Source organism: Diabrotica virgifera, chromosome 3 (assembly GCF_917563875.1).
Source record: "Diabrotica virgifera virgifera chromosome 3, PGI_DIABVI_V3a".
Taxonomy (NCBI): domain Eukaryota; kingdom Metazoa; phylum Arthropoda; class Insecta; order Coleoptera; family Chrysomelidae; genus Diabrotica; species Diabrotica virgifera.
Genome location: NC_065445.1, coordinates 232,266,116 through 232,294,107, shown reverse-complemented (window position 1 = coordinate 232,294,107; position 27,992 = coordinate 232,266,116). Strand labels below are relative to the sequence as shown.

The following is a 27,992-nucleotide window of genomic DNA, read 5'->3' as shown; positions in this document are numbered from 1 at the left end:
TCGGCAACACGACAAGTCGGGAGTTCGGATAAGCGGTCGTTCGGTTGATTGACGTTCGGATAATCGACGCTTTACTTTTGATTGTCAATTGGCAGGTTATGATTACGTTCACGGGGCTCTAGGCACAACGGATGGGGACTCGTTGTCACTTGTCAGGTTGTCAGTACTTACTTGTCAACATGTCATGTTTTTTGGAAAAGATAAATAAAAATAATTTTGCTTTTTGCTTAGCATTAAGCATTATTTTAGTATTTTATGATTTATAAAACGAATGTATTCATATTTTTACACAATCTACTGGTACACATCCTTGATATTGATTGTCTGCTTCGTTTATTAGGATTAATACAATCCAAAACATTAATTTGTAGACTTTTCAATATCACAAATCTTTGATCTGAAGAAGACAGCAGAAGATAATTCAGGTAAATACAAGTAATTAAAAGGTTAGCCCTAAACAGTCTGATCTATTTTGTATTTCTTAGCTCTACCACAGGCTCTACTATGGAAGTAAAAACGGAAATTAAGGAAGAGCTTCTGGAAGGTGACCTAAGATATATAGACAGTCAATTATCCTCATTCACAAGTCTTGAAGATTTGAAAAATGACCTAGAAGACAATTCAGGTAATACAAGTAATAATCCTGGTATTAGAAGTAAAACTCACTATCTACACTTTGCAGAAAGTGGAGTAAAATCTATTTAAAGGAACAAATTGTTTTTTAAATTCACCTGACTTGAATATGGGAATTTCGTTTAAAGCAACTTTAACACCTTGGGTGCGTTACGAGACAAATAGACCTCGTATTAGATTAACGGTTGGCTACATCAACTTTCTCGTAACACACAGTGGCAAATCTGGTATACGGTACATATATGCCTCGTAACACACTCAACGTCAGTTTATAAATACAGTGGAACCTCGATTATCCGTCTCTCCATTAACCATTACCTCTGTTAACCGTCAGGGTCCGTACATAAGTTTTGTATTGACTACAGAAGTAAAAAATGAGTCATAAAGTCATTTTGTTTGAGCATTGCGATAAGTTGATAGACCAAGTGAAATTCGCTGAAATGTACAGTTTTGCTATCACCATATTTTAAGAATGAATTAACTGTTTTGTTTTCGTGGCCTAAAGATGACATAAAAGAATGGTTAATTTGTGATGAGGACGCAAAAAGCTATGCATTGTTGACAGATGATGAAATCGTTGAAATGGCAACAGAGGCGGAGGAAGCAGATTCAGAAGCTGACACAGACTACAGCTGACAAATTGATTAGATTGTACGAACACAAATCTCTTTTATATTGTCAAACAAAACATACAAATAAAATTTGAGAGCTGTACTATGAATTTTTAATTTTTTTAATGTTCGGTTAACCGTCTTTTCGATTATCCGTCATACCCTTGGTCCGGTGCCCTGACGGATAATCGAGGTTCCACTGTATCTCTAAACGCAGCCAAGGTGTTAAAGAGTAAATAAAAACAGATATATGCCATGGCTCCTCACAAGAACTATGATTTATTTAATATTAGATTAATTTTTGTACTTGTGAGTTTTTCTATAAAGACAATACAGTGGAACCCTGATTATCTGTGCTCCAGGATAATCCGAACATTTATTTCTCATATATTATGATACATATTATGTGCCTACTTCTTCAGGTGCCATATTAGGATCCCTAACGTTGACAACAACTCTGGAGAGTTACTCACTGTCTTCAGCTAATCGGAATAGTTGTTTGGCAATGTGTATTCCTATCCAATCGCAAATGTTCTTGAACCATGGCATCGGATTCCTTCCAATTCCTCTGCAGCTCCCGATTTTACCTTTCACGATAAGCAGAAGTATGTTGTATTGTTTACTTACCAGCTTTATAGATTCGTGATAATAATGCGAAATTTTCACCTTTCAACTTCTGTATAAAATCTCTGCTTGTTCAATCGTTAAAACATTTCTCTTGCTTGTACAACTAGTTATTACCATTTTGAAAACATAGACACGTGTTAAGCATATAGCAGAGTAGAGATTCTTCTCCAGCATTCAACTAAATCTCACACATTCGACGTCACACATAGCAGTAGATGGTTGTTGAATGATTTTCAGAGATTTATTGAGCACTGTTGCTAGCGATATTGCATTATGGGTTTCTAGTTTTTTTTTATTTATTTATTTATTAACGGGATACCACCCAATTTAATATATACACAAAATATTATAATTATCTAGTGATATAATAAATATAAAAATATAGTAAATATGTATGACAAAAATTGGCGATACAGCTATATAGAAAAACAAATATTAAAATAATACAAAGTAAATAACAAACATAAATCACATAAGATTACAGAATTTTTTTTAAACACTGTCAACAAACATTTTCCAAAGCGCACAGCAACAAATCAAGGTCTATTCTATTTCCATTTAGAATGATTCTACTCAGTGGAGAATGCCTACCAAAGTTGCAGCGATGAAATTTAATTGCAAAATTTTGGGATGTTCTAGTAACTCTAGAGGGAACATTAAAGTCAATTAGAGACATTAGATCATTGCAGTTAATTTTTGAATTCAGTAGTTTATGAAGAAACAAAACATCAGCATACATCCGTCTGGAAGATAGCCTAGGAAGGTTTAATTTATTTCTAATTTCTGAGTAGGAATGGTCACTTAAAGGTTTGTGTAATTTAAAACTTAAGTACCTAATGAATTTATTTTGGACTTTTTCAAGCTTGGCTATATGGACTTCATAAGTGGGTGACCAAACAACTGAGCAATACTCAAGAACAGATCTAACTAGGGAAATGTAAATCAGTCTGATGGAATTATTGTTATGCAAACATCTAGAAGTTCTAATAATGAAGCCTAACATTTTAAATGCCTGGTTATTCACATAATCAAAATGAGTGCAAAAATTTAGTTTGGATTCTAATTGAACACCTAGATCTCTTACAGTTGATACAGCCTTCAGTGGTTCTTCAGCTAATTTGTAATTATAAAAGAGGTTGTTAATTCTTCTACAGAAACTAATAAAGTGACATTTTCCAACATTAATGCTCATTTGGTTCCAATTGCACCATGCCATAATTTTGTTAATATAATTTTGAAACTTTTCACAATCTGAGACGGATTCGATAATTCTAGATTTTTAAATCATCAGCAAAGAGCAGAAATTTAGAGTTAATTTGAGATTTAATGTCATTAACAAATATATTAAAAAGGAAAGGCCCTAAGTGGCTTCCTTGTGGAACACCAGATGTTACGGAAATTTCACTAGATTGAAAGTGTTTAATTTTAACAAGGTGTATTCTGCTAGTTAGGTAACTACATAACCAGTTATACAGATTGCCCGTAAATCCAATAGCTTTAAGCTTGTTACACAACAATTTATGATTTGACAGTGTCAAATGCTTTGGAGAAATCTGTATAAATAGCATCCACCTGTAGTCTCCTTTCCAAAGCATCAGATATGTATTGCGTGAAAAGTAAAAGATTTGTAGAAGTTGATCTACCTGAAAGAAAACCATGTTGCTCTTCAATTAGTACATTGCATAAAGGTGTTTTAATTGAGTCGCATATTATACTCTCTAGAATTTTAGGAATAGAAGAAAGAATGCTTATTGGTCTGTAGTTAGCTATATTACTCATGTCACCTGATTTATGAATGGGAACAATAAAACTAGATTTCCACAAACTTGGACAAATATCTGAATCAAGTGAATGAGAAAACAAAATATAAGGGACGGGTTAAAGTACATCTACATTTTTTTAATAGTATGGGTGGAATTCCATCTGGTCCAGAGCCTTTAAAAATGTCTAAACTGGCTAATTTTTCAAATATGATTTCAATAGATACATTACAAGAATTTAGACTCACTGTTTTTTCATATTCTAAGGTGGGCTGTATTAAATCATCATCATTTGCTCTGTAAATATTTTGAAAGCATTGCGCAAAATTATTAACGATATCCGCACCATTATTAATCACTGTGTTTCCAAGAAACATAGTGTTTGGTAGACCATTATTTTTGCGTTTGCTGTTAACAAAATTCCAAAAGTGCTTTACGTTTGAACTAATTCGAGATTCAGTTTGACTTATATAAATATCATGACATGACCTGCTTAATTCTTTGCATTTGGTTCTCAAGGAAGAGAAAAGTAGATAATCGTCCCAAGAATTTGTTTGTTTATATATCTTATGAGCAATTTTTTTCCTAAATATTAATGATTTTAGGTCATTAGTCATCCAACGAGGAAATTTGGGATTTTTTAATCTTACATGTTTTATTGAACAATGGATACCAAACTGCAATATGGAGTAGAACAGTTCCGTGGCTTCGTCAATATCTCTGCAAATACCTAAAACATTCTCCCAGGAGATACATTAAGAGCAACATAGTCTCATCTCCTAAAATTGAAGGCAAAACTATCATATTGAAGCTCAGGCATATTATCTTTAATAGCTAAAGAAATAGATAACGCAGGATGATAACGATCACAAGGCAATAAATAATCATTAGCACTCGTCTTCTCCACTCTCACTGTCAGATTTTGATAACTCTAGAACTTGATCTGCCAAACCTTCATTTGTTGGAAGACTATTGTACAAGGCTTAAGTTTCCTCCAGAATGGCCCTACTACAACATAAAAGCAGTAAGTCATTTTTTGTGACATTTATTGGCATCATTCCTGTATATTGCCATGATCCGCTTAATTCTAGCAGTATATTTCTAGGGCTGTAAACAAAAATTCTGTTGTATTCTAAAGTGTGGTCATATTTAAAAAAAATTTATATACAGAGAGTTCCTAAATTATGGAATAAATTCATTTTCTCTAAAATGGACGACTATAGAGAAAAATCCGGAAATAGGTCGATTTTTGTTTTTAAATTACAACTTTTTGACATATATTTCATACTAGTAATGTCATCCATCTGAGCGTGATGACGTAGTCGATGATTTTTTTTAAATGGGAATAGGGGTTGTGCGGCACCTCATTTGAAAGGGTTTTCAATTCTCTATTCAGTAATATAAACAATAATATTATTTATACAGGGTGACCAAAAAATATTTTTTGAATTAAATTAATTGACTCAAAAAGAAGAATGTATGCAATTTATTTAACTCAAAATACATTATAGTGCTGTCAGAAAATACAAAAAAAATGTTTACTTGACAAATAAACATTTCTTTTCGCTTAAATTAAATCACAAACAGCCTCCCACCTACCACTTGGCAGTTTGAACATTTAATTTAAGCGAAAAGCAAGGTTTATTTGCCAAATAAACATTTTTTTCTATTTTGTGACAGCGATGGAATGTATTTTGAGTTAAATAAATTGCATACATTCTTCTTTTTTCGTCAATTAATTTAATTAAAAAAATTATTTTTTTCGTCACCCTGTATAAATAATGATATTAATATTTGTATTACTGAATAGAGAATTGAACGCCCATTCAAATGAACTGCCACACGACCCCTATTCCCATTTAAAAAAATCATCGATTACGTCATCACGCTCAGATGGATGACGTCACTAGTATGAAATATATGCCAAAAAGTTGTAATTTAAAAACAAAAATCGACCTATTTCAGGATTTTTCTCTGTATTCGTCCATTCTAGAGAAAATGAATTTATTCCATAATTTAGGACCTCTCTGTATGGAGAACTTTTTTCAAATCTCAGGCACTTTATTTGTAGGCAGAAATCTGTGTCACCATTTTCACCTTTATTTATTTTTAATAAGTGATGAAATCAAGTTGTGAAAGTCGAAAAAAATTGTCATATTTCAGCTCCTTTACTATGTTGGGTTTAATGCTGTCACAGTGAGACCTAGCAGTGACAAGTATTTATTTTTCACTGATGCATTGTAAACACATCCTCATTTTCTTTGCTGTTTCTATAGCAGAGTTAATTGAGTCGCACTTGATGAATGTGTGACCAGACTCGAGAAATTTATGCTCTATTACTTCCAACTAAATAGTAGCTACTGAGTAAAAAGTATTGCTGCAACATGCTGATTCCTATTTTGCCCTCCGCAAGTATCCGAAAATAGAGCAAGGGTTGTAATACTTTCAGGCGGCCTTAAATTATAATTATACAGAATAGAGCCTGTTTCGGAGCTGCTTCATTTCCTATGAAGCTCATTGCAACAATAGCAGCAGCCTTTGTTTCCTTTTGATTTTTCATAAATTGTTAAATTATATAGTTAGTTTCCTACTATAATAGAAGCTAGACACCTGTGATTGAGAAAGTTGCAAAACTTTTTGTAAGTCAAAAGTAATGCTGACTGGAAGCTGTCATTGGCTGACAGCATTTTTTTGTCAGCTTCTTTTGCATCATAACAATTTTTTTCTGGCTTGATGCCTATCATAATCTGCTTCTAGGTCTCAGTAGTTTCCCCAGTCAAAGAAAATACTTCAACCCATCTTATGTGTGTGAGATTAGAACAAGATCTGCATAGTTATGTTTACAAACATATTAAGAGCGTTCATGGGTACCTGTTGGTGACTAGTCGTTGACAATTCCTAACCTCACCTAATATAAATAATACCGTTAAGGCCGTTCCTCGCGATTCTGGGCATATCTAAATTTTAATGTAAAAGTTTAAATAAAATAACGCAAAAACTATGGCATATATTGAGATAATTCTTTTTTTATATGAAAGGATATAAAAAGTTTTAGTGCTCTATTTGTTTTTAAATTATTAAATTGTTTAAACAATATGTGTTTTTTAATTTTTTTTGTTTAAAATTAACGTAAAAAAATTTAAATACAAATACGTCACTAGAGAATTTTTCCCACTTTCCGAATCTGTTTTTGTTTTTAACATAAAGTGTAACACAAAGCACCTATTTTGTTTAAACTTTTTAAAAAATCTCAAAGTTCTGCTAAAATTTATCTCGCTCAGTGATCACAGGCTATCCTTGTTGTCGATATCGAGCAGTCAGCAAGCCGACAGGTACAGAGACCCTCTCGGTAGGGGGTATCTTGTAAATAGATAAAGCTTATTTAGACTTTTGATAAAATTCCAAGATTTTTATTATAATTTTTATTTGAAAACACCGTCTACAGAAACTTTAGGCCGATGCCACATTATGCGTTTTGACCGGATGCGTTTCCGCCGCATCCGGTGAAAACGCATAGTGTGACAGATCGGTTCGGTTGCGTTGAAAACGGATGCGTTTTGAGTCATCGGTACGCGCTTACAAACTGCACCAGACTAAACGCATAGTGTGACAGGTCGGTCCGGTTGCGTTGGAAACGGATGCGTTTTCACCGTATCCAGTCAAAACGCATAATGTGGCATCGGCCTTTACACATAATTCTATGTTATATAATTTTATTTTATCGATCTTACTGATCGTGATACTACTCAAATTCTTATAATATAAATATAATTAGGTATGTGCGTCCATAAAGTAACGCATAAATTCATTATTAGCCAAATAAACCACATTATTAGAAATTACCGAAACAGGTCGATTTTTGAATTTAGTTTTCAATTTTAGTTTTTCTATTTTTTCAAATTATAATCGAATATACAAGGTGAACCACCTTCGTATGATGACGTCATCACCTTTTTTAAACTAATCTCCCATTTTTTTTTCAATTTATAGATTTTTCTTGCTGGGGTGATTCCAAAAATGTATAACACGTTGCTTCAAATTGGTGCAGGGTGGCAAAAATGAGTGGGTCCATAAAGTAACGCATAAATTCATTATTAGCTAAATAAACAACATTATTAGAAATTACCGAAACAGGTCGATTTTTGATTTTATTTTCTATTTTTTCAAACTATAATCTAATATACAGGGTGAACCACCTTCGTATGATGACGTCATCACCATTTTTTTAAACGCAACCCCCATTTTTTTCAATCTACAGATTTCGCTTGTTGAGCTGATTCCAAAAATGTTATAATACGTTGCTTCAAATTGGTTCAGGGTGGCAAAAATGAGTGGGTCTATAAAGTAACGCATGAACTCATTATTAGCTAAATAAACAACATTATTAGAAATTACCGTAATAGGTCGATTTTTGATTTTAATTTATTATTTTTTGAAATTGTAATGTAATATACAGAGTGAACCACCTTCGTATGATGACGTCATCACCATTTCCTGGAATCCCCATTTTTTTCAATTTTTATATAATTTTCAAGTTATATAAATTTTTTTTATAAGAATTGAAACTCCTCTGCTTGCACCTTTTTACCATTTTTTTGTTTCCGTGAGAACATAATATATTCAATTTTAGATTTTCCATGTCTTTTACTCCCAGTCCATGTTTGTTATTGACTCACTGACTATTCTTGCTTGTCTTCTTCATTTTTTTTTGTATAAACATGACCGTCTGCTTTTTAATGTGCTTCCAGTAAGTTGTGGTTCCATCGTTTTCGTGGTCATCCTACTGATCGTCTTCCTATTGGGGAACCATCTCTCGCCGTCCTTACTACTCTATTTGTTGCTATGTGGCTTTTTTAGTCATTCCATTCTACTCTTGTGCTTCTTGTGCTTGTCTTCTTCTTCTTCTTCTTTTTGTATAAACATGACTGTCTGTTTTTTAATGTACCTCCAGTAAGTCGTGGTTCCATCGTTTTCGTGGTCATCCTACTGATCGTCTTCTTATTGGGGAACATCTCTCGCCGTCCTTACTACTCTATTTCTTGCTATGTGGCTTATGTAGTCATTCTATTCTACTCGTGTGCTTCTTACCCAGTTTTTAATATTCTCCACCGTACATCTCCGCCGTATATCTATACTTCTAGCTCTGTCCCATAGTTTCTTACCATCGATTTTTCGAAGGGTTTTCATCTCCTCTGTTTTGAGCAATCTTTATGTCTTCTCTGTCTTAGATCGTGCTTCTGCCGCATATGTCATTATTGGTCTAACGACTGTTTTGTAGATTCTGCCTTTCATTTCTTTCCGTAATTTTTATTTCTCCATATTGAGTCATTCAGGCAACCTGCGGCACTATTTACTTCAATCACTTTATCTCCCACTTGTTCTATTAACTGACTCTTCAGCTCTAATTTACGTCTGGATTCCGTCTGATATAACCACGCATTATTTTCTTTTTTCTTTTTTGGAAATTAACATGTTAATTTTTTTGGCGGTTATATTAAATAGGTGCAGCATACGTTGTAAATCTGCATCAGCATCGTCGCATATCACATTATCTTAAGTTGGTTTTCTCCCACTTGGTATCCTTTTTTAGTTCTTACTTTTTATTAATATTTCATCCATGATCAGGTTGAATAATAGAGGACTCAGTGAATCCGCCTGTCTTATCTGATTGCCAGCTTCAATTGGGCCAGTTAGTTCATCTTCTACTTTTACTTTTATTGTGTTGTTCTGGATGATGTTTTCGATCGTTTTAATTATTCCTAGAAGTACCTCTATTGAGTATAACAAATGAATAACGCCCTTTAATTTTACCGTGTTAAATGGCTTATTAAACGAAACATAAATATCCGGTTTGTTGTATTCTAATGATTTCTTTTGAACTTTCCTCATTATAAATATAGCATCTGTTCATGATCTTCCCGACCTAAAACCTTATTGTTCTTCTGCTAATGTTGCAATTCTGTATATTCCATGCTCCTAAATTCATTATCAGTTTTCATTGCTGATTTATTCTATTTATTCGGTAATTCCGTCCCTTGGTTTGGGTTTATTAGTAAGTACTATTAATTTTTTGAGTGGTGGATCACGGGTTCTCCTCAACCCCCAACCTGAAGGGCCAGGTAATTTATCCTCACGGTTTTATTCCCCTAGACTAATTATTGTCATCCATGAAGAGTTCATTCCACCTTTATTTTTGAATATGTTCATCTGCTCCTCTAACCATTGTGACCTATTTGTATTTATCTGTTTTTTGGATGTTTGACATATTCTTCATCTGTAACCGTAGACAGTGGCCCTTACAATATACTATCAACCGAAGTCAGCTGAACCTTGCTTTTTTTTCAAGGTAATTACTTCCCTCTCCTCTCTTTATTCGGTTTGGGACTGGCAACATAATTGCTAAACTACTCAGTTCACTCAGTAGTCATGTAGGCAGAGATTTCAAATTAATTTTATTAATTATAATCATAGACATAATTTTGGGTGCATGTCACCTGAAAGGAATGTGTGTATTCTACGGCAGAACCCATAGCGAAAGAACCTACAGTTTCTAGAGCAATCCATAAATTTAAAAATCACAAAGCCAAGAACCCACACTATATTCAAAATGTTTGAAAAATTGAGGAGACATTTTGGTACATGCCTTTCAAGAGCCGATTTGCCAAATCTGGAAAAAAAGAGCATTTGACAACCTCCTGAAGAGAGAGTGTTATCATTCCTATACACAAAAAGGGTGATAAAATCGATTGCTCAAACTATACAGGTATATCGTATATCACTTATCAATACAGCATACAAAGTATTTCCCTAATAATACTATTGAAACAATCTTATTTCTTTTTTATTTTGTTTTTGTTTATTTATTTAGCGTATGGATTTTTACAGTACGATAAATACACACTTATATACTAAAATAGTATGAATGATCTCAAAATATATTGCTATACATCATTTTGTTAAAGTTGTTTTATTTAAAAATTTACAATCATAATCACGTTAATCCTTTCATTGTGTATAGTCCAGAGAAATAAGGTTTTTCTCGTGACACTTCCCCCTCCAGGCCGAAACCAAATTTTTTGAGTAGTATGGACATCTATATTATTAACCTATATGTTTCCTGCAGCCGATTTTGATGATATACATAGTTATAAACAAATGAAGATCGAAAAACGGTAAATTATCGCTTTTTTCGTCTATTACCAAAAAGTTAAGCACTTTAAACAAATTTGAGAGTAAGAAACTCATAAATCGTATAAAAAACTTCAATATGGCATTCGCTGAATATGTCCATCCTTATTGGTTGCTTAGAAAATTGCAAAATAAATCATAAATATTGAGTTTTTATAAACATTCATAACTTAGGTAAAAATTAACTTAGAATCTTCTTATTACACGGAATGCCGAGACTTCTTATACTTAAATTATATTTTAAATTTCAAAGTAATTGGTCAAATAGTTTAAAAGTTATTTAATTTGTTTTTCCCAAATTAATTTTTTTTGCAACACTATAAGTCAGAAAATTATGAGGTTACAATAATACTTCGGACAGTTTATGAAAGAAGCACATTTATACTATTACGTTAATTAAAAATAAATGACAAAAAATAATTTTAAACAGTGTAAAATTATTTTGCAAAAACATGTCGATTTTTTGCTTACTTATAAACAATTAGAATAACTTTTTAACCGTTACCCGTAGAAAAATTATTTTTTCATATTTAGAAAGACTGAATTTTTATACACATTTAGAAAGAAAAACAACTGTTCTAGGAGATTTAGGGACAAAGTTAGCCCCCCCATTTTTTTAATTCACATGTTTTTGCAAAATTATTTTGCAATATTTATAATTATTTTTTGTCATTTTTTTTTAATTAAATTAATATTGTAAATTTTCTTCTTTTATAAACTATCCAAAATATTACTGTAACTTCATCATTTTCTGACTTACAGTGTTGCAAAAAAAATTAATTTTGGATAAACAAATTAAATAACTTTTATACTATTTGACCAATTGCTTTGAAATTTAGGGTATAATTTAAGCACCATAAGTCTCAGCTTTTCGTGTAATAAGAAGGTTATAAGTTAATTTTTACATAATTTATGAATATTTATAAAAACTCAAAATTTATGATTTATTTGGCAATTTTCTAAGTAACCAATAAGGATAGACATATTCAGCGAACGCCATATTGAAATTTTTTATACGGTTTATGAGTTTATTACTCTCAAATTTGTTTAAAGTGCCCAATTTTTTAGTAATAGACGAAAAAAGCGAAAATTTACCGTTTTCTGATCTTCATTTGTTTATAACTATGTATATCATCAAAATCGGCTGCAGGAAACATATAGGTTATTATTATAAATAACCATATTACTCGAAAAATTTGGTTTCAGCCTGGAGGGGGATGTGTCACGAACACGATATTTTTTTTCCTTATTTCTCTGAACTAGTAGGTCCCAACCTTTCACTCCAGGGGGTGTATTGTATAATAGAATTTTTGAACTGGGGTTGAGGAAACATCAGATTGACGTAAAGAGTATTACTTCATGAATAGATTTTGTTTTGTATTGAAAGAAATTTTTGAAATAGAGATATTTTACAGTTACATTATTCAAGGATGGGCCTTAAAAGATAAATAAACAAGGTATATTTACTTTTAATTAATATTAATAACTAATTATTAAATTATACTAGGTAAATATACCTTGTATATTTATCTATTAACAATAGATTTTTTTAAAAGTGTGCATGCGATTTGCTGACAATTTGTCGTCGACAGTTTTCTGCGAAGTCACCTATTGTTTGAAAGATCACTAAGTACCGATTCGGCGCTCCAGATTTTAAGGAAAAATTCACTAAGTACAATAGTATGTTTTAATGAGTTTTACCTTGAAACCGAAATTCACAATACATCGCCGCCGCCTACGAAAAGTATAACTCAGAAAAATGCCGGTAAGAGTAGAACTTTCAATGAACGCCGCGAAAAATATTATTTTTGATTATATGATTGTGAAAATTATAATCCCTAATAAAGTGTTAGCGACAAAATTTATTTTTTGAGGAGTATCAGCAAAAAACATAATTTTGTTTTTGGGTCCACGAAAATTATAATTACTAAAAGTTCTCAGAAATAATTGTTTTCGTCGGCAGACACAGAAACAGAAAGGGAAATAATTGTTTTCGTCGGCATCTATTATGATGAACTAAATCTTTTTGTTATAAATATTTTGGGAGTTATACCTAATCTTCGCGGACACGCATATAAAAAAGAATTGTATCGCCAACACTTATCAAAGAGTTATTATTTTCATTGGAAATGTATTCGGAATCACATTAATCATAGGTACCAGCGACATAATGCTCTTAGTAAATTGTAAGTCGGTTCGCTAATCTTAAACACAACTATCTAGTGATTTTAGTAATTATTTTTTTGAGAAGTTAGTTACATTTTGACAGACGAGATGTGGCTGGAAATTACTACACAGCCAAACACACATGCTCATAGCCAATATTATTAATAGTAAAAAGACGTAAATAACATAAATCTTACGCCAATCAATAATTATTTATTTACACTATAATACACTACGCGTCAGAGAAAACGGGCACCCAAAAAATGGGTCATTTTTGATGTCTCGTATATCCTAAACCTGTTGTCCGATTTAAGTTTTTTTTAATATGTTATAGCTTTATTCTTTAACCCGGGAGCAGTCGCACTCACTTCTGTAACGTGAACAGTCGCGTGTTAGATTCTATCTCACAATACGGATTTACAACAAATTTTTATTTTATAGTATTTTTATTTACTTCATATGTTAGAAATATTATTTCTAACAATTATTAAAGCTAATTGGCTCTCCCCAAAGCCATAAATTCCACAAAATGAAGAAAAAAAATACATACGCATTACTACACCCTTCCTCGAGGCACTTACATTTTTTCAAAATTGCAAAAATTTTCATCAAGTTATCGGGAAAAAGGGTAAAATGTTAGATTTTATCTAACGGCGCGACTGCTCGCGGGTTAAAAATATCGCTGTAATTGCGTTCTATCTAGATATTGCGTAATATCTTGCTAAGCATGTAAATTTTCATTGCATACCGGGTGTACAAAGCAAACGGTGTTTTCTTCTCAAAATTCGTAACACCTTGTGAAATATTCCTGCATTTATAAAATACGCCTCAAATATAGAAATTAAAACATAACTATAGCCTCAGATTTTCTTAACATTCTGTTGTTTTATTCATTCGCTTATGTTGGATAATACAAAAGTTGGGTACTTTAACAATTAGCCATGTTCTTATTCAGTACAGGGTGTGTCTAAATAAGTGCGGCAAACTTTAAGGGGTAATTCTGTATTAAAAAATAATGACATTTTACCTTATAATCATATGTCCGCAAATGCTTCATTTCCAAGATACGGGATGTTGAATTTTTTCTTACAAATTGAGGATTTATTTATTGCTTTAAAACTGGTTGAGATATGCAAATGAAGTTTGGTAGGCTTTAAGATATAGTTATTGTGCATTTTTTGACATGCAATTAGGAATTTTATATTCACCACTGACGCGCCTACGGGAAATATGACCGATCATATTATACGTATGCACGCCAGTGGTGAATATAAAATTCTTAATTGTATGTCAAAAAATGTGCAATAACTTCGTCTTAAAACCCACCAAATTTCATTTGCATATCTGAACCGGTTTTAGAGCAATAAATAAATCGTCAGTTTGTAAGAAAAATGGCAACACCCCCTATCTCGGAAACGAAGCATTTGCGGATATACGTTTATAAAGCAAACTGTCGTTATTTTTTAATGCAGAATTGCCCCTTAAAGTTTGTCGAACTTATTTAGAAACTCCCTGTACTGATGAAGAACATGGCTAGTTGTTAAAGTACCTTACTTTTGTATTATCCAACATAAAGCAATGAATCAAAACCAGAATGTTAAGAAAAACTGAGGCTATAGTTGGTTTTCAATTCAGTATTTTATAGATGCTAGCATATTCGACAGGGTGTTGCGAACTTTGAGAAAAAAACACAGTTTGATTTGTACACCCGGTATACAATGAAAATTTACCTGTTTAGCAACAATATTATTACATCAATATTGTTAAAGAATAAGGCTATAATATACAGAGTGTTTCATTGGAAAAGTAACATACGTTAACTGTAGAAAGAGGACACTTAGGCGGTGTCATAAATACCATACTTAATGGGTCTTACTCTATTAATAACAAAGATACTGAGTGTTTTATCTATTTTGCCATTTTCTTATTTGTTCCGGCTCAAAATGAAATTTTTTTAAAATGGATTTTGCATTTGAAAATCGATGAAAAACTAAATTTAGTGGTATACTTTGAATTTTTGCAAAATGATTTTTCTGATAAAATTTTGAATTTGAATTCTGAAATTATGTCAATAGGGAACTTGCATAAAATTTTAAATTCGAAAAAAATGTTATAAATCACATCAGAACATAATTTAAAACATGTATCAAAGATTAAAAAGTTTTGTTTGGCTTTCGTTTGGCCCCTAGAGATGATTTAAAATTCAAATTAAAACAGGTGGCCCAAAACGCGTCGTGACGTCATTCGTTAACATTATGTTTACATTCTTCCAAAAAAGTAAACAGAATTTAAAATTAGACATTATAAACGTCAGTAGAAAATACAGTTATGTAACCTCACAAGTGTTTTTGATCGTTTGAACTATTTTAAATTGACTAAACGTTCTCTAAACCAAGGCCAGAAAACAAAAATATATATATATATATATATATATATATATATAATAAAAATTTAAAAATTTTTAAAAAATTTTTTTTTTTTTTTTTGGGGAATGCAGTCAATAAATTTTTGGGCTATTCATTATTTATTATAGTAGTCCAACGACATTTTTTTGAGTGATGTCGAATTGACATACTATCAAAATTTTTACGTTTACATATTACTTTTAAGAAATTTTCATGTTTTTATATAAGTTGTATAATTATTAATTTGTAACCACGAGCAGTAAGTTAAGTTTTGTTTTGAGTTTTATCTAAATTTAAACATTTTTATTTGTAGATAGTCTTGATAAAGAAAATAAAATTTTCGAAAGCTCGACTAATAAGTTCAAAGTGTTTCACTGAATAGCCCAAAAATTTATTGACTGCATTCCCCAAAAAAATTTTTATTACATTCCAACAGTCATTACATATTAACAATCATATATATATATATATATATATATATATATATATATATATATATATATATATATATATATAAGATGTAGATCCTTGAAACACACTCAGTGATCAAAAGATCCAAGGTTAATGGTTTGACGACCACTCGTACGAAATCAAACAGATGAAATAGAGAATGTGGAAAAATCCCCTTACGAACAATTCACACATCCACCATTTCGGGTTGGGAAAAATTTTTTGAATAGAATCAAAGATCCAAACACCAGTTCTTAGAAATGTGTTTCGCCCTCTTCAAAAATTTTTCCCAACCCGAAATGGTGGATGTGTGAATTGTTCGTAAGGGGATTTTTCCACATTCTCTATTTCATCTGTTTGATATATATATATATATATATATATATATATAGCTTTTAAATTTGTACTTCTGTTATTATGAGGTTTTAAGGCGTGAAATTTTGGAAATCCTATTTTTAAAGGAAACTAAATATTATTATGCAATAAAAAATGTGCAAGTTCCCTATTAGATTTGGCATTCGTTTTATAAATACAACTGACACTAAGTTTTATAAATATTTTGATAATTGCTATTTCTGACATATTTGAGTGTTTTTATTACTTAAGACAATAGGGAACTTGCACATTTTTTTATTGCATAATAATATTCAGTTTCCTTTAAAAATAAGATTTCCAAAATTTCACGCCTTAAAACCTCCTAATAACAGAAGTACAAATTTAAAATGTATATATTATTTTTTTTTGTTTTCTGGCCTTGGTTTAGAGAACCTTTAGTCAATTTAAAATAGTTCAAATGATCAAAAACACTTGTGAGGTTACATAACTGTATTTTCTACTGACGTTTATAATGTGTAATTTTAAATTCTGTTTACTTTTTTGGAAGAATGTAAACAAAATGTAAACGAATGACGTCACGACGCGTTTTGGGCCACCTGTTTTAATTTGAATTTTTAATCATCTTTAGGGGCCAAACGAAAGCCAAACAAAACTTTTTAATCTTCGATACATGTTTTAAATTATGTTCTGTTGTGATTTATAACATTTTTTTCGAATTTAAAATTTTATGCAAGTTCCCTATTGCGAGAGCTCTAAGTAGAAAAAATTAAAATGCGACTTAATTTTAATTAATATCATTATTTAATCTAAATTGATAAAATGTTAACATTTCAGTGTTTTTTATTATGTGTGACAAATAGTTTATGGTGAATATTCATCTTTAAATGTGTGTGTGTGTGTGTGTGTGTGTGTGTGTGTGTGTGTGTGTGTGTGTGTGTGTGTGTGTGTGTGTGTGTGTGTGTGTGTGTGTGTGTGTGTGTGTGTGTGTGTGTGTGTGTGTGTGTGTGTGTGTGTGTGTGTGTGTGTGTGTGTGTGTGTGTGTGTGTGTGTGTGTGTGTGTGTGTGTGTGTGTGTGTGTGTGTGTGTGTGTGTGTGTGTGTGTGTGTGTGTGTGTGTGTGTGTGTGTGTGTGTGTGTGTGTGTGTGTGTGTGTGTGTGTGTGTGTGTGTGTGTGTGTGTGTGTGTGTGTGTGTGTGTGTGTGTGTGTGTGTGTGTGTGTGTGTGTGTGTGTGTGTGTGTGTGTGTGTGTGTGTGTGTGTGTGTGTGTGTGTGTGTGTGTGTGTGTGTGTGTGTGTGTGTGTGTGTGTGTGTGTGTGTGTGTGTGTGTGTGTGTGTGTGTGTGTGTGTGTGTGTGTGTGTGTGTGTGTGTGTGTGTGTGTGTGTGTGTGTGTGTGTGTGTGTGTGTGTGTGTGTGTGTGTGTGTGTGTGTGTGTGTGTGTGTGTGTGTGTGTGTGTGTGTGTGTGTGTGTGTGTGTGTGTGTGTGTGTGTGTGTGTGTGTGTGTGTGTGTGTGTGTGTGTGTGTGTGTGTGTGTGTGTGTGTGTGTGTGTGTGTGTGTGTGTGTGTGTGTGTGTGTGTGTGTGTGTGTGTGTGTGTGTGTGTGTGTGTGTGTGTGTGTGTGTGTGTGTGTGTGTGTGTGTGTGTGTGTGTGTGTGTGTGTGTGTGTGTGTGTGTGTGTGTGTGTGTGTGTGTGTGTGTGTGTGTGTGTGTGTGTGTGTGTGTGTGTGTGTGTGTGTGTGTGTGTGTGTGTGTGTGTGTGTGTGTGTGTGTGTGTGTGTGTGTGTGTGTGTGTGTGTGTGTGTGTGTGTGTGTGTGTGTGTGTGTGTGTGTGTGTGTGTGTGTGTGTGTGTGTGTGTGTGTGTGTGTGTGTGTGTGTGTGTGTGTGTGTGTGTGTGTGTGAGTGTGAAAAAATGGCTTGGATGCGGGTCCGTTAGCCACAGATTTTTATTTTATTTGTACCTTTATTAGTTTTGTTATATTTATACCTATTTCACTTAAATGATTATATTTGTTTCTTTCAAGTAGTTTATGAGTAATTTAAATATTTCCATTTTATAACAACTTAGTAGATATTCTATACTAATTGGAAAATGAACTTGTGTTTGTCGAATATTGTAATATAATTGATTTATATATCTCTCGTTAATTTGGCATTCAAAGAAAATATGGTTCAAATCTCTAATCGAGACATTATCACAAAAACAGACTGATGAATTAACTATTCCTAATTTGTGCAGATGTGCCTCATATCTTTCATCTTTAAATAATGAATAAATAATAAAGAGTCAATAAAGAATCACTTTAATCCACAAAGTATCTAAAAATTATAACAAAACAGCGAAAATTTGCAGCATAATAACTATTAAAACTAAAGTACTTTTCAAAATTACCACCATCAAAAATTATTGTTATGTGTCAAAATGTTAATCATCATCATTCTCTTTGCCTTATCCCTATGCGGGGTCGGCTTCCCTAATTGCATTTCTCCACACAATTCTATCCTGGGTCATATCAATATTAATCCCCTTTACCGACATGTCCTGCCTAATCGTCTCCCCCACGTCTTCTTTGGTCTTCCTCTCCTACTCCTTCCAGGAATCTGCACTTCAGCTACTCTTCGTATTGGATGATTAACGTCTCGACGTTGAACATGACCAAACCATCTCAACCTATGCTCTCTCATTTTGGCATCAATTGGTGCCACACCTAGACTTCCCCTAATATACTCATTTTTAATTTTATCCTTTCTTGTCACTCCGCCACATGCATTCGTTGTTCCTCTTTCTTTTTTACTGCCCAACATTCAGTTCCGTACATCATAGCCGGTCTTATGGCTGTTTTATAGAATTTTCCTTTCAGCTTCATTGGAACTTTTCTGTCACACAACACACCACTCGCTTCCTTCCACTTCATCCATCCAGCCCTAATTCTACTACATGCATCTCCATCTATTTCTCCATTACTCTGTAATACCGATCCCAGGTACTTAAAACTATTGCTTAAGTTCACCATCCAATGATACCATTTTATTTGTAGTAACTCCATCTTTAAATGAACATTCCAAATATGTCTGTCTTTGTCCTACTAAGTTTTAATCCTTTTTCCGCCAGAGCTTGTGTCCACTGTTCCAGTTTTTGTTCTAAGTCTCTTTCACTATTTCCTACTAACACGACATCATCAGCATACATTAAGCACCATGGAATGTTACCCTGTAGTTTCGCTGTTATCTGGTCCAAAACTAATGAGAATAAATACGGACTAAGCACCAAGCCTTGGTGCAATCCTACTTTCACATGAAATTTATCAGTCTTTCCCACACCTGTCCTAACACTAGTCGTTACTCCCTCATACATATCCCTCACAATCTTTACATATGCACCAGGGACTCCTTTCTTATTGAGTGCCCACCACAGAATCTCTCGAGGAACTCTATCATATGCTTTCTCAAGATCAATGAATGCCATATGAGCGTTTATTTCTTTACTCCTGTATTTTTCCATCAACTGCCTTACAATGAAAATTGCGTCTGTTGTTGATCTGCCCTGCATAAAGCCAAATTGATTCTCGGATATGTCGGTCTCTTCACGTATCCGTGTATCAATTACTCTCTCCCATATTTTCATGGTGTGGCTAAGCAGTTTTATAGCCCTGTAGTTTGTACACTGCTGTATATCTCCCTTGTTTTTGTAGACAGGTACTAGTATACTGCTTCTCCATTCGTCTGGCATTTGTCCAACTTCCATAATGTGTCAAAATGTTAATATTTTTACCAATTTAGATTAAATAATGGTATTAATTAAAATTAAGTCATATTTTATTTTTTTTTTACTTTGAGCTTCGCAATTCACATAATTTCAGAATTCAAATTCAAAATTTTACCAGAAAAATCATTTTGCCGAAAATTCGAAGTATACCACTAAATTTAGTTTTTCATCCTCTTTTCAAATGCAAAATCCATTTTAAAAAACTGAATATATAGGGTGTTTTTTGGGTCGGAACATTTATACAGTATTTTTCAATCCGGACCTGGATTTTTTATAATTGTAAATTAATTAGTTGATTGGTGGATACTTAGAGCTCTTGCAATTCACATACTTGCAGAATTCAAATTCAAAATTTTACCAGAAAAATCATTTTGCCAAAAATTCAAAGTTTACCACTAAATTTAGTTTTTCATCCCATTTTCAACTGAAAAATCCATTAAAAAAATTTAATGTACAGGGTGTTATTTTTGGGTCTGAATATTTTTCCAATATTTTTTAATCCGGACCTGGATTTTTTACAATTGTAAATAGATTAATTTATTGTACACCTTAATTGATATTTGCGTACCAAATATAAAATAAATATACAGTGTGGTTAAAAAGTTATGAACCAATTAAGAAAATGGCAAAATAGATAAAACACCCATTATCTTTGCTATTAATGGAGTAAGACCCATTAAGTATGGTATTTTTGAGACCGCCTAAGTGTCCTCTTTCTACAGTTAACGTATGTTACTTTCCCAATGAAACACCCTGCATTAAAAAAATTACTTAAATCGGACAACAGGTTTAGGAGATACGAGATATCAAAAATGACTCATTTTTTGGGGTGCCCGTTTTCTCTGACGTGCAGTGTATAATGTATTTGATAACAAATGAGAAAATCATTTATTGTACAAAATGAAAATATTTTGCGAAAATAAATTCCACAAAATTGTATGAGTGTAGTATACACTCCCACTATTACCAATAGTTATTCTTTTTTAATGGAAGAGTAAGTTTATTTGACCTGTTAATAGTGTGAGGTAGGAATTTTGTGTTTGTAGGCTTCCTACTAGGAATTTGACAAAATGAATATCAATATCAGTTGAGTGAATTTACTTTACCCATAAATTATCTCAGCAAAAAAACAAAAAAAAAAGTGAATTTTGTGAGTTTTACCTCTAATATGACTTAATATTAGTGCTAAACAATGTGACCTAATTTGTACTTATTAGCTATGGAAATAAAAGCTGAAATTAAGGAAGAGTGTCTGGATGGTGACCTAAGACATATAGACAGTCAATTATCCTCATCCGCATATCTTGAGGATACGAAGAATGAATCTAATGATAACACAGGTAAAACAAAGATTTATTGCGTTATTTGTTTTGTCATGTCAATATCTTCTGATTGATTTATTAATAATGTTTTATCTGAAGAGGATAATCGGAGAGATAGAAACGGATATTGCTCGTGATAAGTAATATTATGGACAAACTATACGATGTTGAATTAGTAGTGTACAAGACTTTCGCACATGGGCGGAATCCAGAGCGGGGGACGAGGTTAGTTATAAGGGGTCAAAATCGCGGTTTTTATTATTATTTTTGTGACGGTCATGATCGAGATAGTGCACCAAAATTTGGGAATAAGTAGATCATAACATAACTAAGTAAAATATCCAGGACAAACGACATGCAGCGTTCCGACCCTGAAGATTTTATTTACTTATGTCATGATCTACTTATTACCAAATTTTGGTCCACTATCTCAATCACGAACGTCACAAGAAAACCCCTTATAATTTTTATATTCACCCCTGCCCCCACCTATTTTTCCTCCACGCAGCGTTCTGCCCTGGAGATTTTACTTAGTTATGTCATGATCTACTTATTCCCAAATTTTGGTGCAATATCTCGATCACGAAGGTCACAAAAAGACCCCTTATAATTTTTATATTCACCCCTGCCCCCATCTGTCATAACCTACTTATTCCCAAATTTTGGTGCACCATCTCGATCATGAGTGTCACAAAAAAAAAGGATGTGTGTGTACTTTGTACGCACGTAAGAAGTTATACTTCTACTACATATTATGTGATTTTTAAGACAATACCAAAAATTTAAAAAAATAAAAGAATAAAACGCACACAAACACATTGAAAAATGCCACAAAGGAAAAATGATTTCTGAACGATAATAATTGTTGGAAAAAATTTTAAATACGCATTTTCTGGAAAAAAAATTATATAACAAATATACTTGCATCGGGACTATACTTTTTACAATAAAAAAATAAAAACTTGCATCGGGAATCGAACCCGTGAATTTCGGGGCGCTTTGATTCGTAATCGAAGCCTAGACTCACTTGTCCAATTCCACATTATTTGTCATGTGGAAAAATAGGGTAACTGAACGTTTTACTGTTTGACAGTTGTTTTGAATATAATTAAATTATGTAGTTTAAATTTTGTGGAAGAAAATATTAAAATATAACAAAACAGTAAGAAAACAATATATTAGATGAAGATTGGTAGAACTTTTGTTGGTAATCAAATTAGTATGTAAGTCGTATGTTACATACCTACTAGATAAATAAATCTACGCCAAAAAATCATAATTTAAAAATAAAAATCGGACCTAATTTGGGATTTCTCTCTAAAATCCCCATTCTTGAGAAAATAAATGTACAGTAGAGCGTCGATTATCCGAACGTCGATCAACCGAACAACCGCTTATTTGAACTATCGACTCCCGCGTCCCGCACTCGAATACCGAGCAAGCGTTAGTAATTGACGCTTAAAATATCTTCAATTTTCTTCAATATTGTATCCAAAAATAATTATGTTGTTGCAAAGACTGCACTTTTTTGTTTAGTTGCTAGTTGTCATTATCAAGATATAAATAAATATGTAGGTATATAAATATGGCTTTTATTAACTTGTGGATAAATATGTATGACTATAAATATGTATCAATATATTGTAGTTCGATTATCCGAACAAATCGGTTTTTCGAACACCTATGTCCCCCAATTAGTTCGGATAATCGACGCTCTACTGTATTTCAACCTAATCCAAATGTATAATTACAATATGATTATAATAAAAACTACCTACCAAATTAGAATGAGTTTTCCTTGTCCAAAATAGTCCAAAAGTCCAAAAATATAGGTATATGAAAACTATTTAAAAAGGCAGTATAACTATTAACTAACTTTTGTTTGTTGTTTCTTTTCACACAAATTTTAAAACGCAACAACCATAAATAATCAAACTACAGCACAGCTGTGCCACAGCCACCATATTGAATAATTTTTGACATGTCATTTGAACATCCAATCAGAACAAAGTTATAATGCGCATGCGCCGGGATCATAGGTTTTAACATATAAAAATTCACCCTCATATCGCCGGTAAAGAAGTATAACTTGAAAAATAAAAACCGCGACTTTGACCCCTTATAATTACCCTTGTCCCCCACTCTGGTTTCCGGCCGTGTGGGAAAGTGATGTACACAACTAATTCAACATATCCCCGTATAGTTTGTCTATATTACTTATCACGAGCAAAATCCGCTTCCAGCTCTTGAACTAGGAGGTTACTTTAAAATATACTGGGTGGTCAAAGCTGCATTACTTAAATGTATTGACTCCTTTTTGAGCCAATTTTGTAAAATATTCGAAATAACAAAAACAAATGTTCATATATCTAAGGGAATATCCACAATAAAGTATGTTGTAGAGATGAGGAAGATGACCTTGCTTATTACAAATATATACAAGAGCACGGAGGGGGCATGCGTGCACATTGATGTCGTTTGTTGTATTTCAATGTGCCCTATTGTCCGTATAAATATAATTTATATACATATTCGTAAATAAAATATTATAGTTATGTAATTTTAAAAAATCCAGACATAACAGAATAAAATAATAATCACTGAAAAGCGGGGCATGAGTTGCAATTGCGACACCCACATGAGGGAGGGCCTCAACTGTAAACGACGCTTTACAATAAAGGGGAGGGGAGATATTAAAATGTCCAAATGTTTAACCATATAATTTATGGATGTTCCATGTTCCCTAATATTCCAAGTTGATGTTTTGGTAAGCATTAATAGTTATTTATGTACCAAGTCAGTAAAGTTACTCTTTATCGAACGAGTCTGATATTATGAGCAGAGCGAGCGAGGCGAATAACAGACGAGTTCGATAAAGAGTCTTTACTGACGTGGTGCATACAAAGTTTTATCGCCAATCATAAAAAATATTAACACTTACTTAACACTTACTTAATTACATCCTAATGAAAAAAGAGTGTGTACGCACGTAAGACGTTATACTTCTATTATTATAATTTCAACGAAATAAATATATTTTAAACAGTTTAATCGTATTTTTATTTAAATATTAAATCAATTTTAACACTTAAAATAAAATACCAAAAATTAAAAATACCGTTAATAGTTACCTACGTTATGGTTTATGAAGTGTAGACTTCCGCGCGTAGTTGCTTTTCCCTTGATGAATAGTCGAAATTCTAAATAAATATTTTTGCTAACATATTTTCATTAATATCTGTCACCGTCCTATATATAATCGAACTAACAAAAACACCATTTCATAATAATGAGCGGTCCACAATAGGGAACTTGGACATTTTTTTTATTACATAATAATGTTCAGTTTTGTATAAAAATGAGATTTCCAAAATTTCACGCTCCAAAAACTCATAATAACTTAGAAGTACAAATTTAAAGTCTTCGGTATCTTAAAATAGGTCAAACGGCCCGTGACGTCACTGAGTTTAACTATATGGTTCCGTTTATGGTTATAATTAGGTATATTCTTCTTCTTCTTCTTTAGTTTATTGGCCTCCACCATTTTGGTATACCTCGTCGCGAAATAAAGGAAAAATATTTATATTCTATTAACATTTATCGTATGTCATTGTAATAATATATACCAGTTTGTTGACATTGGAGTTTGATATAGTTATTGAAGGAAAGGAAAGAAGGTTTACTACGGAAAATAAAACCATTTTGTAAAAGTACAGTTTTCTATGAATAGTTCAAACGATCAAAACACTTGTAACGTCAAATAAATGTATTTTCTACTGACGTTTATAACGTCTAATTTAAAATTCTGTTTACTTTGTTGGAAAAATGTAAATGTACAAACGAGTGACGTCACGACGCGTTTTAGGCCACCTGTTTTAATTTGAATTTTTAATCGACTTTGGGGGCCAAACGAAAGACCTACAAAAAATTTTTATCTTTGATACATGTTTTAAATTATGTTCTGTTGTGATTTATAACATTTTTTTCGAATTTAAAAATTTATTTAAGTTCCCTATTATTGGGATCAAAGCAATCCGTGCAAAAAATTACATATGTCTTGTTTTAATCTGAAAGACTGCGGCTGTATTCAGTGTTGTTATGATTACTTTCACTTTCCAAATAAAGAATAAAGATTGAAAACACGTCGAAAAGATACCCATCTAAAGACTTTTTAATTCATGTAAAGTTAAAATTTTCTTCCTCTGCTACTTTTTATGTTCAATTATATATAGTGTTTTTTAAGTTGACGTACGTACACTGACAAGTATCTGTCAAAGTTGACGTAAACTGGAAAGTATATCTGAATTAATAACAGACATGCACAGTATACCTATCTCTGTCGTTCATAGCCACCTATGGCGACAATAATTTTGGATCACACTTTATATTTGCATTAATACAAAACTTAAAAGATTTAAGAATTTTATTAATTTTAGACGAAATAAAAATTTCATATGACAGTAATGACGATGACAGAATGCTTTTGCATGATGGCCGATTTCGATGTTTAATCGATAGTTGTTCAAGTAATCAATATTGAATAAACACCTATAAACAATTACTAAATCTGTTTCTATTTATGTTTTATGAATATAATTGCAAAATACTACAGAATTTCACTTTTTGACATAAATTTAATTAATAATAACGTAAATTTTGTACAATATTTTAATAATTAAAGTAAATAAATTTTAAGTTCACTTAAATAAATAATCGATTACTGCCATCAACCGCTTACATTCAATCTCAGTTAATTTGATTAACCGCGGCAGGTGAAGTAAAATTCTTCGTTCAGTACAATAAAGTGTTACTTTACCGCCGCAAATGGCGTCAAATGAGTACAATAATGAATGACTTTAGTGACGGTTGGCGATAAAATTAATTTGTGCCACAAGACATGTGTTTCATTTTCTCTTATGTTGTATTAAATATTTTCTTTTCTTTTAGGCCCTCTCGGAGAGAAGAAGACATTGGAAATTATAGAAAAAATATCCCTACATGCATGTAACAAAGCATGTGTGATTCGACCAGATGAAGAAAAAAAATGTGAAATTTGTATTAAGCAGCTTGGCCATAAAGGTTATTTAAACAACCATATGAAATTATGCATTGGAAAAAAAACTTACAAGTGTGAAATCTGTTTTCAGCAATTTGCTCAAGCAGGAAATTTGAAAAAACACTTAAGAACACACACAGGAGAAAAGCCTTACAAGTGTGAAATTTGTTTTAAGCAGTTTACTACAACAAGTAATTTGAAAGAACATTTGAGAGTGCACACTGGGGAAAAGCCTTATAAGTGTAAAATTTGTTTTAAGCAATTTAGTGCACCAGGAAGTTTCAAACGACACTTACGAATGCACACTGGAGAAAAGCCTCACAAGTGTGAAATCTGTTTGAAGCAATTTTCTGAAGCAGGAAGTTTGAAAAAACACTTAAGAACACACACAGGAGAAAAGCCCTACAAGTGTGAAATTTGTTTTCAGCAATTTATTAGAGCAGAACATTTGAAACGACACTTAAGAGTGCACACTGGAGAAAAGCCCCACGAGTGTGAAATTTGTTTTAAGCAATTTGTTCAATCAAATGATTTGAAAAGACATTTGAGAGTGCACACTGGAGAAAAGCCTTACAAGTGTGAAATTTGTTTGAAGCAATTTAGTGCAGCAGTAAATTTGAAAAAGCATTTAACGATACACACTGGAGAAAAGCCTCACAATTGTGAAATTTGTTTTAAGCAGTTTAATCAAGCAGAAAATTTGAATAAGCATTTAAGGATACACACTGGAGAAAAGCCTTACAAGTGCGAAATTTGTTTTAAGCAATTTAGTCAAGCAGTAAATTTGAATAAGCATTTTAAGATACACACTGGAGAAAAGCCTCACAAGTGTGAAATTTGTTTTAAGCAATTTATTACAGTAGGACATTTGAAACGACACTTACAAGTGCACACTTGAGAAAAGCCTCACATGTGTGAACTTTGTTTTAAGCAATTTAGTCAATCAAATGATTTGAAAAGACATTTGAGACGGCCCTAGGGCCGTAGCCATAGGAATTTTATCCTTTGGATTTTGCCATGATTGCATCTATGTAAGACTTTTAGTCTGTTTTTGAAAGGCTTTGACCTTTGTATTTTTTGGTTGGCTCACCATGTTCTTGTAACACTGATGATGCTCTTGTTACAGAGCGAAAACGTTTTGTTTCTATGTTTGTAGCCCTATAGGGGCTTTTTAAAATAATATACCTTTTACCAAGCCAAAATGTTTTATTAAATTTTACTTGTAATTAATGGTATACAGCCAGCTACAGGAAATTCTTCCTTGTGAACTTTATATTTAATTTGCTATCACAATGTCGCTGCACAATTAACAATAAAAAACAAAACTAGGGATATGCCACTCAATGCATCGGGGTGTAGTGTAACGCCAATATCAAGTACAGTGGTCTAGCTATCTTTGTCTGTCGTGCGAGTGTGAGCGTATCCATGATACTATAAATAACAAGATAATATATTGCGCATCTCGAAGAGAAGGGAGTCGTGACGTAACTGGAGACCCAAGTTCGTAATGGTTTGTAATGACCGAATGATTTCCTATTAGTTTGAATTACTCGCGGTTGTATAGTCCAGGCTGTATGGTCGCCCCCGTTAGGTAAATTATTCCGATTCGATTTTTTGCACAACCTTACTAAAAAAGAGGTTCTTATAACATATCCACAGAGTGCCGCGGTCGAAAA

At 32.5% G+C, this 27,992-nt stretch overlaps 1 protein-coding gene across 2 annotated transcripts; it reads left to right on the top strand.

Moving 5' to 3' along the window:
- The first annotated feature begins 159 nt into the window (after positions 1-159).
- LOC126881588 (zinc finger protein 239-like) lies at positions 160-27,518 on the top strand. 2 transcript variants are annotated; one of them, XM_050645949.1, is made up of 4 exons: positions 160-425; positions 486-625; positions 21,156-21,278; positions 26,208-27,518. In XM_050645949.1, exons 2-4 carry the CDS (start codon positions 505-507, stop codon positions 27,212-27,214), a joined length of 1,251 nt encoding a protein of 416 aa, XP_050501906.1. In that variant the 5' UTR covers positions 160-425; positions 486-504; the 3' UTR covers positions 27,215-27,518. The 2 variants fall into 2 exon arrangements, with proteins under 2 accessions (XP_050501906.1, XP_050501907.1); XM_050645950.1 differs by lacking the exon at positions 21,156-21,278.
- The last annotated feature ends 474 nt before the right edge of the window (positions 27,519-27,992 follow it).

Bases quoted from the DNA above. Each gene is read 5' to 3' on its own strand.
- LOC126881588 (XM_050645949.1), top strand. From the start codon at position 505: ATGGAAGTAAAAACGGAAATTAAGGAAGAGCTTCTGGAAGGTGACCTA. The intron at 626-21,155 runs GTAATACAAGTA...TGTACTTATTAG, and splicing joins TGACCTAGAAGACAATTCAG to CTATGGAAATAAAAGCTGAA. The intron at 21,279-26,207 runs GTAAAACAAAGA...CTTTTCTTTTAG, and splicing joins TGAATCTAATGATAACACAG to GCCCTCTCGGAGAGAAGAAG.